This window comes from Anomaloglossus baeobatrachus, chromosome 5 (assembly GCF_048569485.1).
Source record: "Anomaloglossus baeobatrachus isolate aAnoBae1 chromosome 5, aAnoBae1.hap1, whole genome shotgun sequence".
Taxonomy (NCBI): Eukaryota; Metazoa; Chordata; class Amphibia; order Anura; family Aromobatidae; genus Anomaloglossus; species Anomaloglossus baeobatrachus.
In genome coordinates, this window is record NC_134357.1 from 393,852,929 (window position 1) to 393,867,949 (window position 15,021).

Sequence of the window (15,021 nt, forward strand, 5' to 3'; positions counted from 1 at the left end):
CTTGCTTTTCAGCCGCTGTTGGAAGGATTGTAGGGCAAGATACACTGCTCTGTGTTCAAGAACATTGATCTGAAGAGTGGACTCTTGCTGAGTCCACGTACCCTGAGCGCTGTAGTGGAGAAAAACTGCTCCCCACCCTGATAGACTCGCGTCTGTCGTAACTATCGCCCAGACGGGGATAGGAAGGACCTTCTTTTTGACCAAGAGGTGAGAAGAAGCCACCACCGTAGAGATTCCTTGGCCGCCTGAGAAGAACGACGACTCTGTTGAGGGACGTCGACTCCTCGTCCCATTGGCGGAGAATGTCCCATTGTAGTGGACGCAGTAAAACTGCGCGAAAGGAACTGCCTCCATTGCTACCATCTTACGTAGGAAGTGCATGAGGCGTGTCAATGTGTGCGACTGGTTCTTAAAGAAGAGCTTGCAGCCCGTAGTGAATGCTGTTTGTCTAGCGGCAGCTTCACTATCGCTGAGAGAGTAAGAAACTCTATGCCTAGATATGTTATCGATAGGGTCGGGGTCGGATCTGACTTTAAAAAGTTGATGATCCACCCAAAACTCTAGAGAGTCTCCAGCGCAACGTTCGGGCAGTGTTGGCATGTTTCCTAAGAGAGTGCCTTGACAAGTAGATCGTCTAAATACGGGACCACAGAGTGACCCTGAGAGTGCAGGACTGTGACTACTGCTGCCCTGACCTTGGCGAAGACCAGTTGGACTGTCGCTAGCCGGAAGGTAGAGCTACGAACAGAGGGTGTTCGTCTCCTATAACGAAGCGTAGAAACGCTAGTGCTCTGGATCAATCGGCACGTGTGGATAAGCATCCTTGATGCCTAATGATGCTAGGAAATAGCCTTGGGACCTTGAGGCGATGACATGGCGGAGGGATTCCATCCGGAACCGCCTGGTGTCCACGAGCTTGCTGAGCATTTTTAGATCCAGAACGGGACGGAACGGCCCGTTGTTATAGGTACCGCAAAGAATTTGGGGTAAAAACCGTGACCTTGTTCCTGAAGAGGAACGGGGGTCATCACTCTTTCTGCCTATAGAGTGCACCCTGTTTGCAGAAGAGCAGCGGCCCGGCCGGGAGGTGGAGAAATTCTGAAGAATCGAGTTGGAGGACGAGAAGTGAGCTCTATCCTGTACCCGTGAGACAGAATGTCTCACACTCAATGGTCATTGACCTATGGCAGCTAAATATCGCCAAGGCGGGAGAGCCTGCTACGGACCGAGGCCGCAAGTCATGAGGAAGCCGCCTTGGAAGCGGGTTTTCCGACTGTCGCTTTTTTGGGCGAGACTGAGCCCGCTAAGAATCTTAGCTCCTCTGATCCTTTTGAGTCCACCTTGGACGAGGAAAAATGGGACCTGCCCGAGCCTCGAAAAGGCCGAAAACCCCGACTGCCTCTTGCTCTGTTGGGGTTTGTTGTGTCCGGGCTGAGGAAAGGATGAATCCTTACCCCTGGACTGTTTGATGGTTACATCCAACGCTCACCAAACAGTCGGTCAGCAGAAAAAGGCAACTGGTTAGGCAACCTTTTTTGGAAGCAGAATCTGCCTTCCATTCACTTAACGAGCAGACCAGGCTCTGCTTAAAAACACGGAGTAGCGGAGGCTACCGCCGCACGGTTCGCAGAGTCCAGGACAACCTGAATCGCGTAAGAAACAAATGCAGACATTTGAGAGGTTAAGGATGCCACCTGCGGCACAGATGTACGTGTAACCGTGTCAATCTGTGTAAGACAAGCTGAAATAGCTTGGAGTGCCCCAAGGGAGAGAATGCCGGAGCCAACGGTGCGCCGACAGCCTCATAGATGGCTTTCGACCAGAGATCCATCTGTCTGTCAGTGGCATCTTTGAGTTTGCAGTTCCATCTCCCACTGCAACTATGGATCTAGCTACAAGCCTGGAGATTGGAGGATGCCGCTCGGGACATTGGGTCCAGTCCTTGACCAAGTCAGGGGACAGGGATAGCGTGTATCCTAAGCCGTTTGGAGAAGCGCATATCTGGATAAGCGTGGTGTTCCTGGACTGCCTCTCTGAAGCAGAGCGGTCCAGAAAAATACGTGAAGCTGACTCCTCCACTGGAGGAGTTGTGAGAAATAACCCACATTCTATAGATGGACGCTATAAGATTATTTACTATGGCGTCACAATCAGGTGTATCCAGATTGAGAGCGGTCTCAGGATCAGAATCCTGAGCCGCTACTTCCGCCTCATTACACAGCGAGTCCTTCTGTTAGGACCCTGATGAAACCGAGGCCGCTCATAGCGAGCCCACTTAGGCTGTCTGGGACTGACGTCCGTGCAGAGCCGTGACTCTGGGAAGCGTGTGACATTCCCGGAGCTGTTAGTTATTCACACTGAGGGGGGCCATGGATCAATGATTCAACAGTGCCCATATTGTGAGAGACATGTCCGGACTGCTAGGCTTCTAGTATCATAGCCATAGTCTCAGAAAAACTGTCAGTAAATACTGCAGACACCGTCCTCATCCCCTGGCCATTAGTGCATACAATGGGAGTCTATGTACCTGCCGGCCGTATAGCCGTACATGCTGTACCAGCTGTATAGAAAAACATGTGGTTCTGCACCTTTGTTTTACACAGAGAATATGCTGATAACTCCTCCGCATAATCCAGGAGGGTATATACAACGTGCGACCAAACAGTGCAATGTATATAGTACAAGCATATCTATAAGTGCACTTCTGCACTAGTGGGGTTAGCACCACAGGTGCTGCTTAACGCCTGTTACAGCGATTGTGTGACTATCAGAATGCCAGGGTCTTCCACACTTGTCTCTGTATCGTACAGAAACTGACACTAATGGCTGCCGGTGTCCTTGTAGAGAAGGAAGCCGTGGGCGTGCCTGAGAAAGTGCGGGAATTGCACACAGTGAGAGGGGTGGAGTATGCAAAACATACTCCAGCTCTCAGCTCTGCTCTTGCAGCGTCACGCCCCTACCCTGACTGTCAGGGCTGTGGGCGGTAACGAAGGGGGACTAGGCCCAGAAGCCGGGGACTCGAGTTAACAGCGCGGCCGCCGTAAAAGCGCGGGCCGCGCTGAAGTCCCCGGCGCACCACAAGTGCCAGCCGCGCCGCAGTCCCAGCGGCCGGCGCGACCGCCCTAGAAGTGGCCAGCGTCCCGCCCCTCTCCTGACTGGCAGGTCTGGGGGCGGGAACGAACTAAAGCAGGCCGCAAAAGCCGGGGACTCGAGTTATCAGCGCGGCCGCCGTAAAAGCGCGGGCCGCGCTGAAGTCCCCGGCGCACTACAAGTGCCAGCCGCGCCGCTGTTCCAGCGGCCGGCGCGCCCGAGTCCTAGACGTGGGCAGCGTCCCGCCCCTCTCCTGACTGGCAGGTCTGGGGGCGGGAACGAACGGAAGCAGGCCGCAAAAGCCGGGGACTGTAGTTATCAGCGCGGCCGCCGTAAAAGCGCAGGCCGCGCTGAAGTCCCCGGCGCACTACAAGTGCCAGCCGTGCCGCAGTCCCAGCGGCCGGCGCGGCCGAGTCCCATAAGTGTGCCTGCTTCAGCTAAGCTGAATGAGGCTATGGCACAGGCGCCGCAGCGCTGATGTCCCCCGGCGCACTACAACACCCAGCATGCTGCGGTGTGAGCGCCAAATGCACGGGGACACAGAGTACCTTGAGGAAGCAGGGCCATGTCCCTGATGTACTCCGCTCCATCCAGCATCTTCTCCAGGGGCTGTAGATGGAGCACGGTCTCAGTGCCTGGAGACCGGTAAATCCCACTTCACCCAGAGCCCTGTAAAAAGGGATGGGGAAGGAATCAGCATGTGGGCTCCTGCCGCCGTACCCGCAATGGGTACCTCAACCTTACAAACACCTCCGACATACAGTGGGGTGAGAAGGGAGCATGCTGGGGACACTATATGTGTCCTCTTTTCTTCCATCCGACATAGTCAGCAGCTGCTGCTGACTAAAAAGTGGAGCTATGCGTGGATGTGTTGCCTCCTTCGCACAAAGCACAAAACTGGTGAGCCAGTGATCCCACTGGGGGTGTATAGCCAGAAGGGGAGGGGCCTTACACTTTTAAGTGTAATACTTTGTGTGGCCTCCAGAGGCAATAGCTATACACCCAATTGTCTGGGTCTCCCAATGGAGCGACAAAGAAAACATGGACCCTGACTAGTCTGAGGCTACACGACCCCATATGCAGCAAGTGGTGGTAAACGGTGTTATGTCACATTAGCTTTTCTATAAAATTGGACGGGGACAGATTCCCTTTGTGCCCAGTACACATTGAGTGAAAGGCACCAAAGTTTAGTTGTTTCAACTAGAAATAATTTGATAACGAAACGTGATAAAAAGCTAAAAAGGCATGAGAACACTTACTTGCATCTCTGGTCAGCTTTATCCAATAACGGGGTAAGATTGAGAAGATACTCGAAAGCCGTGTTCATATCTTCACTGAAGTCCTACAGGAGACGGGATGGTGACAATCCAGATCATAACGTCCGAATGACAAATATAGGAAAGTCACTTCTAATCATCTTACTTATTCTTACCTGCTCTACTTGCCAAAATTTCTTTAATTTTGAAAGGACCTGTGGAATCTGAGGAAGAAGATCCGTAACATTACAAGATGTTCAATCTGGTGACTTTGGGTTTAATGCTCCATAGTTCCTAATCTCTGATAACATGAAATGAAGACATAAGGTGAAGGTATCAGGGAAGACATAAGGTGAAGGTATTGAAGGTATCAGGTAAGACATAAGGTGAAGGTATTGAAGATATCAGGTAAGACATAAGGTGAAGGTATTGAAAGTATCAGGTAAGACATAAGGTGAAGGTAAGATATAAAGAGAAGGTAAGACATAAGGTATCAGGTAAGACATAAGGTGAAGGTAAGACATAAGGTGAAGGTATCAGGTAAGACATAAGGTGAAGGTAAGACATAAGGTGAAGGTAAGACATAAGGTGAAGGTAAGACATAAGGTGAAGGTATCAGGGAAGACATAAGATGAAGGTATCAGGGAAGACATAAGATGAAGGTATCAGGGAAGACATAATGTGAAGGTAAGAGGGAAGACATAAGGTGAAGGTAAGAAAGAAGACATAAAGGTGAAAGTATCAGGGCTGGATTGGCGCATACTTTGTCTTTTGCAGCATGCCAAACTGAATTCTCAGCTTTCAGCTTTTCGCTGAAGATTGATGTGACAGTTTCCCGCATAAGAGAATAAGGACAAGTGATGAATTCCAATATCCTTCATGTGAAGGACAGACATCATGACAGCTGCTGTTCTCTCTACATTGGCTAGTTAGTATTCTGCTGACAATACAGTTAAAAAAATAAATCCAGTAACAATGTCTGCTCAGTGGTGATCAGACCTGTTCAGGGGGCCGAGGCCATCAAAATACTGTCTAAGAATAAAAGTGTTGTCCATCTCTTGGTGTTTAAAAAATAAAGACATACACCCGCCTACCAGACCCGTACCCCCCCACCAGGCTCCTGATTTCCCCTTTCAGGTTGACCAAATGTGGCTGCAACCATGACCAAAGCTTTGCCAACTGAGCCAGAAAACACAAATCCGTGGCCACAGAGGTGACACTTTAATGAGATGCCTGAATAGGAAGTGAAGAGAACTGTGGAGGACATGGCAGCATAAAGCAAGAGCGGAGGTCCTGTAGGTGAGTTCAGACCACATGGGCTCACACTTAAAGGGGCCGTTTCAACTTCTGAAATAAGTAAAACTGCAAATCGAGTGTAAAAATAAACACCTTTGTAACTCACCTGTTATCAAAAATACTCGCTCTTCTCAAGAAAGAAGTAATTTTTAGTTTTATAGTGTACTGCTCATTGCTTAGGTTACTGACCACTACTGCAGTCCTCAGAGGTAGCCGATCTTTTATGCAAAGATCACAGCGCTTGTAAGATCTTTGTCATAGAGCTTGCCCATGCTGCTCTGGAGCTGACCAGATACCTGAATCTGACCAGCTTCAGTGTCACAGCATTCCTCCAATTATCAGAGAGTGCTCCATTTTGTTGAGCATTCAAGTTCCTGGCCTGAACTATTACATGTCCCTGAGCAAGCTGGGAGACAGGAGAGCGCTGCGCTCATGAGAACAAGCCTTTAACATAACAGGGGAGGTAAACCCCTTTAGCATTTTACCAGAACCCACCTTAAGGAAGGTGAACGCAGTCCATTTGAGCTCATCAGTCCCTGCAGGAGATTCTATTAACCCCACAATACAAGCTTTCCAGACTTCAAGGAGAAAGAGGTGAGATGGGATCCGCTGTGGAGGGAGAGACAGGTCAATGACCAGACATTATACCCACTAGCTGCTAACAAACAGTGCCCTGGAATGAAATGTATTAGTGACCTGCGACAGGAGTCTCAAGTCTCTGGATGAAATGGGTGGTAGTTTTACAACAGCAGGTGAGCCGCATGATGGAGAGCTCTGTCCTGGAGTTTTTGTCCGTTTGTTTCCTCTACCATGAGGCCAGTGGACGGAAATGGTTAGTGGCCAGGAGGGCAGCTCTGTGCCCACTCTTACCTGCATCCTCTTCACCGTGTTCAGCTGTTCCACGAGTGGCTGTGCCTCTCCCGTCAGGTTCATTGCCCCTTCTAACATAACCACGGCGTGGACTGTTGGGAATCCCGTCCGATGCAGCTGGTCAGAATGTGCGCACAGCATAGAAGGGATGCTGGAGGAAAGAAATATGCAGCCTTAACGTGTATGACTGGCACGGTCATCTAGAAAACCCTATGCACAGAGAATCCACAAGGGTTCACAAGGTTAAAAGAAACTTTCTATGGATAAAAGCTAAATGAAAGGCATAAAAATTGAATATAATAAAAAAGGTCATGTGTCCTGACAGCTATTTTAGTAATTGTATTCCCTTTAATACACCAAACGTGCAACATTTTATCTGAGAATTGGGCCTGCAGTTCCTCCTGAAAATGCAAGAACAAACTGACAGGTATCAGACATGGGTGGCATGCATACTGGTATTGTCCAGTGATCGCTGTAGGGACACCTCCATTTTTACTAAAAACCCTACTTCAGGGGAGCGGACAGGTCGTTCTTAAAAGGAGATCATTTTTATTATGAGGTGGATCAGGATGAAAATTAAAAGGGATTATCGAGTGCTACTCACTTTTGCATCAGAAGAGGAGAGGCCCTGATCACGTGGCACCCATGTGCCACTTGCCAAGTATCATGCACCTGTCTTTTTACTTAGGACACATGCACACTATGGACCCATGGGCATGTATGAATACATGGCATACAGACGCTATGTCTGCAGCACCTCACACAGTACAAGTATAGGGCGATGGTCGACCTCTTAAGTGGCGATAGACACTGGATCTGCCGGGTGTACCAATATTCAGAGTAATGCAGATATGTAGATACAGTCACATGAAAAAGTTTGGGCACCCCTATTAATGTTAACCTTTTTTCTTTATAACAATTTGGGTTTTTGCAACAGCTATTTCAGTTTCATATATCTAATAACTGATGGACTGAGTAATATTTCTGGATTGAAATTAGGTTTATTGTACTAACAGAAAATGTGCACTCCGCATTTAAACAAAATTTGACCGGTGCAAAAGTATGGGCACCCTTATCAATTTCTTGATTTGAACACTCCTAACTACTTTTTACTGACTTACTAAAGCACTAAATTGGTTTTGTAACCTCATTGAGCTTTGAACTTCATAGGCAGGTGTATCCAATCATGAGAAAAGGTTTTTAAGGTGGCCACTTGCAAGTTGTTCTCCTATTTGAATCTCCTATGAAGAGTTGCATCATGGGCTCCTCAAAACAACTCTCAAATGACCTGACAACAAAGATTATTCAACATAGTTGTTCAGGGGAAGGATACAAAAAGTTGTCTCAGAGATTTAAACTGTCAGTTTCCACTGTGAGGAACATAGTAAGGAAATGGAAGAACACAGGTACAGTTCTTGTTAAGCCCAGAAGTGGCAAGCCAAGAAAAATATCAGAAAGGCAGAGAAGAAGAATGGTGAGAACAGTCAAGGACAATCCACAGACCACCTCCAAAGACCTGCAGCATCATCTTGCTGCAGATGGTGTCAATGTGCATCGGTCAACAATACAGCGAACGTTGCACAAGGAGAAGGTGTATGGGAGAGTGATGCGAAAGAAGCCGTTTCTGCAAGCACGCCACAAACAGAGTCGCCTGAGGTATGCAAAAGCACATTTGGACAAGCCAGTTACATTTTGGAAGAAGGTCCTGTGGACTGATGAAACAAAGATTGAGTTGTTTGGTGATACAAAAAGGCGTTATGCATGGAGGCAAAAAAACACGGCATTCCAAGAAAAGCACTTGCTACCCACACTAAAATTTGGTGGAGGTTCCATCATCCTTTGGGTCTGTGTGGCCAATGCCGGCACCGGGAATCTTGTTAAAGTTGAGGGTCGCATGGATTCAACTCAGTATCAGCAGATTCTTGACAATGTGCAAGAATCAGTGACGAAGTTGAAGTTACGCAGGGGATGGATAATGATCCAAAATACCGCTCCAAATCTACTCAGGCATTCATGCAGAGGAACAATTACAATGTTCTGGAATGGCCATCCCAGTCCCCAGACCTGAATATCATTGAACATCTGTGGGATGATTTGAAGCGTGCTGTCCATGCTGGGCGACCATCAAACTTAACTGAACTGGAATTGTTTGGTAAACAGGAATGGTCAAATATACCTTCATCTAGGATCCAGGAACTCATTAAAAGCTACAGGAAGAGACTAGAGGCTGTTATTTTTGCAAAAGGAGGATCTACAAAATATTAATGTCACTTGTATGTTGAGGTGCCCATACTTTTGCACCGGTCAAATTTTGTTTAAATGCGGATTGTACATTTTCTGTTAGTACAATAAACCTCATTACAATCCAGAAATATTACTGAGTTCATCAGTTATTAGATATATGAAACTGAAATAGCTGTTGCAAAAACCCAAATTATTATAAAGAAAAAAGGTTAACATTAATAGGGATGCCCAAACTTTTTCATATGACTGTATAAGCCAGTGCTTATTGAATTTGGGCCATGATGTGCTCTGAGCAGAGGAGTCCATGAAATGTAACCCCCAAGGTCAACATTTCTTCAGGCTTCCACAAATATATATGGGTCATTCCGTGTCAAGTGGACCAGTTTTAAAAATCGTCCCCACTCGACATTCTCCGATTTTGCTGAAAATTTATAAGGATGTACATGTATGTTTGAAAAGAGGTTCTGTAAATTTTTAGGGCCAGATCTCAAATATATTGGGCACTGTTGACCTTTCACTGGAGGCCCCCACCAAGCCTGCGGCTTCAGCTAAGAGGATTTTGCAAACTTTGGCACATAGCCATTAGAGTTCTATACTGGCTATGATGCTGAAATTTGGCATACTAGCTCAACCTTTGCTGCTAAACGCGATAAAATTATTACCGGCTATGACAAAACAATATTTCGGCCACAATTTTGTGTCAAAGTAGCTTGCAAAACGCCTCGCATAAAATTTATGCCAAACTTTGCCCATATATAACTCAAGACCAAAAACCAATAGGAACTGGTGCTTTACCCTGTACAACAAACATCTTCATGACTTTGCATTGCTGCAATATCACGGTCAAAGCATATGTATTTGTGGAAATATTCACACCCACATATGATGAAAAACTTAAAAAAAAACGAATTTTACCTATTTTTAGGTCAAATTTCCCAAAAAGGGTACCCCTAAAATATATTAATTCTGTTATCATTTGAAAGAGCACATTTTTCTCTACAAGGATCATTGGGGTTTTTTTTGGAGTCTCTCCATTTAAGAAAAGAAAAATGCCACTGAACATGGTGTTATTTATTAATACGCAATGAATGCTAACTGCACTATTCAAACCCTTGCGTTGGTCCATGGTGGTTATACCACAACCAATTCCCTAAGAATTGGTATTATAATCCTATTAAGAATTGTAATAATGCTGTCTTTCGAGAATTGGCAGCCCCATCGCCTAGGAGCCATGGCCGATAGCCGTGCAGGGCAAGTCGCGGGTGGTCTCTTTATCGCAGGTTCCAAAGACTGAGGGTGGGTGTCTTTGCCTAGGATCCCAAGCCTAATATTGGGTATCTTTTGTTGGTTCCCAAGCCATAATGTTCAGTCTAAGTAAGTGGTCTGGAATTGTTCCTGAATTTGCAAAATAATCGGTTCAGAGAAGCTGTATTGTCGGCCCATTGCTGTTGCAGCTGGTGCTGGAATTATTGCAATGATCGACTGCTCGGGAATCCAGCATGTATCATTTCTCACAGGCCAGTGAAAGAAGCTAGCTGGTCCATGAGGATGCATAAAATGTATTAATGCATCATGGTCGTCGACTGAAATTTCAGAAATATTTCCAATCCACCAGTTCCTATCGTAAATGCAGGCAATGTATTGCCCTGGCTGGAGGTTTGCAATTGGCACAAAAGGCATTTCTGATCTGACAGATCCATCTACATGGGCAATGAAAGATGAAGGGTCATTTGACAGCCTTGAAATGCGATCTTTTTGTCATCAATTTCATTCTCCATCACTAAAAAATAAATAATATATGCATTAAAATGTAACAATAGTCAATAGGTTTATAGGTTTTTGATTATAATAGACATTGCTAGCAACAATACAACTCTGTAACATGTGATAAGAATCTGAAAATCAAACACAAAATCAATGCATTACGTGCATACATAACACCATGTTCAGTGGCATTTTTCTTTTCTTAAATGGAGAGACTCCAAAAAAAACCCCAATGGTCCTTGTAGAGAAAAATGTTCTCTTTCAAATGATAACAGAATTAATATATTTTAGGGGTACCCTTTTTGGGAAATTTGACCTAAAAATAGGTAAAATTCGTTTTTTTTAAGTTTTTCATCATATGTGGGTGTGAATATTTCCACAAATACATAGCTTTGACCGTGATATTGCAGCAATGCAAAGTCATGAAGATGTTTGTTGTACAGGGTAAAGCACCAGTTCCTATTGGTTTTTGGTCTTGAGTTATATATGGGCAAAGTTTGGCATAAATTTTATGCGAGGCGTTTTGCAAGCTACTTTGACACAAAATTGCGGCCGAAATATTGTTTTGTCATAGCCGGTAATAATTTTATCGCGTTTAGCAGCAAAAGTTGAGCTAGTATGCCAAATTTCAGCATCATAGCCAGTATAGAACTCTAATGGCTATGTGCCAAGGTTTGCAAAATCCTCTTAGCTGAAGCCGCAGGCTTGGGGGGGGCCTCCAGTGAAAGGTCAACAGTGCCCAATATATTTGAGATCTGGCCCTAAAAATTTACAGAACCTCTTTTCAAACATACATGTACATCCTTATAAATTTTCAGCAAAATCGGAGAAGGTCGAGTGGGGACCACTGGTCCACTTGACACGGAATGATCTATATATATATATATATATATATATATATATATATATATATATATATATATATATATATAAATAAATGGGAGCTCAATGACATATGGATGAGGGGGTAGCCACTAAATGCATTTAATATTTCAGAGCATCCTATAAAATGTATACAGATCAGCAGACTTCCTCCATACAAATATACAGTTCCATGTAAACACATGTGCGCAGCCAGCACGGAACACATGCACAGTGTCACATCGAGCACACAAACAAGTCAGACTGTGCCTCCGCATACATTTCACAAGCCTAGGAATTGCATCAAACCAAACGTTCTGGGACTGGAGATGACCTACTAAAGCTAAACTGAAGTTGGATGTCAAATTGTAATTCATTAAAGGGGTTGTCTGCAACTTTAACATTGATAACTTATCCTTAGGATAGGCCAACAATGTCTAAAATGGATTTGGGTGCGACACACCTGTGGATGCCACCAGCCGAGACTACTCAGTTTCGGAGCTGCACAGCACTCCATCAGCTGTATAGCGGTCACCAGTGGGTACTGCATAGCCAACCCGTATTCAAATCATTAGGGTACAGGTGTGCAGTACACTGCCACTATATCATCAATGAGGTATGCAGTTCCAAAACGGAGTAGTTCCAACCTGCGACAGCCGCACCGGAAACAACTGATCAGAAGAATTGCCCGGTGTCCCACCCCCACTGATCAGACACTGCTGACCTATCCTAAAGGTGATAAAATATGTGTTATGCCTGATTCGTTTTTATCTTTTCCTTCCTGTCTTCCAAGTTCCATAACTTTATTTTTCAGTCCACGTATCTGACGTATGCGGGCTTTTGTTTTTTAGGAATTATTTTTTACCATTTTTACGGTGTACACAGTGGTATAAGTGACCTGGCAGTTTTCCTCATCAGTTAGATTGTTCCGATACCAAACTTGTCAAGTTTCTATTTATTGTTTTGGTGATTAAAAAACATCTAAAATCATAAACTTGTAACAAAAGAAGGGAATTTTGTTTACTTACCGTAAATTCCTTTTCTTCTAGCTCCAATTGGGAGACCCAGACAATTGGGTGTATAGCTTCTGCCTCCGGAGGCCACACAAAGTATTACACTTAAAAGTGTAAACCCCTCCCCTCTGCCTATACACCCCCCCGTGCATCACGGGCTCCTCAGTTTTGGTGCAAAAGCAGGAAGGAGGAAACTTATAAATTGGTCTAAGGTAAATTCAATCCGAAGGATGTTCGGAGAACTGAAAACCATGAACCAAGAACAATTCAACATGAACAACATGTGTACACAAAAGAACAACAGCCCGAAGGGAACAGGGGCGGGTGCTGGGTCTCCCAATTGGAGCTAAAGAAAAGGAATTTACGGTAAGTAAACAAAATTCCCTTCTTCTTTGTCGCTCCATTGGGAGACCCAGACAATTGGGACGTCCAAAAGCAGTCCCTGGGTGGGTAAAAGAATACCTCGGTAAAAGAGCCGTAAAACGGCCCCTTCCTACAGGTGGGCAACCGCCGCCTGAAGGACTCGCCTACCTAGGCTGGCATCTGCCGAAGCGTAGGTATGCACCTGATAGTGTTTCGTGAAAGTGTGCAGACTCGACCAGGTAGCCGCCTGACACACCTGCTGAGCCGTAGCCTGGTGCCGCAATGCCCAGGACGCACCCACGGCTCTGGTAGAATGGGCTTTCAGTCCTGAAGGAACCGGAAGCCCAGAAGAACGGTAGGCTTCAAGAATTGGTTCCTTGATCCACCGAGCCAAGGTTGACTTGGAAGCCTGCGACCCTTTACGCTGGCCAGCGACAAGGACAAAGAGCGCGTCCGAGCGGCGCAGGGGCGCCGTACGAGAAATGTAGAGTCTGAGTGCTCTCACAAGATCTAACAAGTGCAAATCCTTTTCACATTGGTGAACTGGATGAGGGCAAAAAGAAGGTAAGGAGATATCCTGATTGAGATGAAAAGGGGATACCACCTTAGGGAGAAATTCCGGAACCGGACGCAGGACCACCTTGTCCTGGTGAAACACCAGGAAGGGGGCTTTGCATGACAGTGCAGCTAGCTCAGACACTCTCCGAAGTGATGTGACTGCCACTAGGAAGACCACCTTCTGCGAAAGGCGTGAAAGAGAAATATCCCTCATTGGCTCGAAAGGTGGTTTCTGAAGGGCCGATAGCACCCTGTTCAGATCCCAGGGTTCTAGCGGACGCTTGTAAGGAGGGACTATGTGGCAAACCCCCTGCAGGAACGTGCGTACCTGCGGAAGTCTGGCTAGATGCTTTTGAAAAAACACAGAGAGCGCAGAGACTTGTCCCTTAAGAGAGCCGAGAGACAAACCCTTTTCCATTCCGGATTGAAGGAAGGATAGAAAAGTGGGCAAGGCAAATGGCCAGGGAGTAAAACCCTGATCAGAGCACCAGGATAAGAAGATCCTCCACGTCCTGTGGTAGATCTTGGCGGACGTTGGTTTCCTGGCCTGTCTCATAGTGGCAATGACCTCTTGAGATAACCCTGAAGACGCTAGGATCCAGGACTCAATGGCCACACAGTCAGGTTGAGGGCCGCAGAATTCAGATGGAAAAATGGCCCTTGAGACAGCAAGTCTGGTCGGTCTGGTAGTGCCCACGGTTGACCCACCGTGAGATGCCACAGATCCGGGTACCACAACCTCCTCGGCCAGTCTGGGGCGACGAGGATGGCGCGGCGGCAGTCAGACCTGATCTTGCGTAACACTCTGGGCAGCAGTGCCAGAGGAGGAAAGACATAAGGCAGTCGAAACTGCGACCAATCCTGAACTAAGGCGTCTGCCGCCAGAGCTCTGTGATCTTGAGACCGTGCCATGAATGCCGGGACCTTGTTGTTGTGCCGGGACGCCATTAGGTCGACGTCCGGCTTCCCCCAGCGGCAACAGATCTCTTGAAACACGTCCGGGTGAAGAGACCATTCCCCTGCGTCCATGCCCTGGCGACTGAGAAAGTCTGCTTCCCAGTTTTCTACGCCCGGGATGTGAACTGCGGAGATGGTGGAGGCTGTGGCTACCACCCACAGCAGAATCCGCCGAACTTCCTGGAAGGCTTGCCGACTGCGTGTGCCGCCTTGGTGGTTGATGTATGCCACTGCCGTGGCGTTGTCCGACTGAATTCGGATCTGCCTGCCTTCCAGCCACGGCTGGAACGCTTTTAGGGCTAGATACACTGCCCTTATCTCCAGAACATTGATCTGAAGGGAGGACTCTGGCTGAGTCCAGGTACCCTGAGCCCTGTGGTGGAGGAAGACCGCTCCCCACCCTGACAGACTCGCGTCCGTCGTGACCACAGCCCAGGATGGGGGCAGGAATGATTTCCCCTTCGACAAAGAAGTAGGGAGAAGCCACCACTGAAGGGAGGCCTTGGCTGCCCGAGAAAGGGAGACGTTCCTGTCGAGGGACGTCGACTTCCTGTCCCATTTGCGGAGAATGTCCCATTGAAGTGGACGCAGATGAAACTGCGCAAATGGAACTGCCTCCATTGCTGCCACCATCTTCCCTAGGAAGTGCATGAGGCGCCTCAAGGGGTGCGACTGGGCTCGAAGGAGAGATTGCACCCCTGTCCGTAGTGAACGCTGTTTCTCCAGCGGAAGTTTCACTATCGCTGAGA

The 15,021-nt window shown here is 46.9% G+C and overlaps 1 protein-coding gene across 1 annotated transcript in view; it reads right to left on the reverse strand.

Annotated features, from left to right (window-relative positions):
- The window catches only part of MED24 (mediator complex subunit 24), a 116,693-nt gene that overhangs the window by 53,036 nt on the left and 48,636 nt on the right, over positions 1–15,021 (reverse strand). Inside the window, exons 8-11 of the mRNA XM_075350140.1 lie at positions 6,513–6,663; positions 6,138–6,251; positions 4,523–4,570; positions 4,350–4,432 (exon numbers count right to left, since the gene is read on the reverse strand). Coding sequence (XP_075206255.1) covers positions 4,350–4,432; positions 4,523–4,570; positions 6,138–6,251; positions 6,513–6,663 — 396 coding nt within the window. The remainder of the gene's footprint in view (positions 1–4,349; positions 4,433–4,522; positions 4,571–6,137; positions 6,252–6,512; positions 6,664–15,021) is intronic.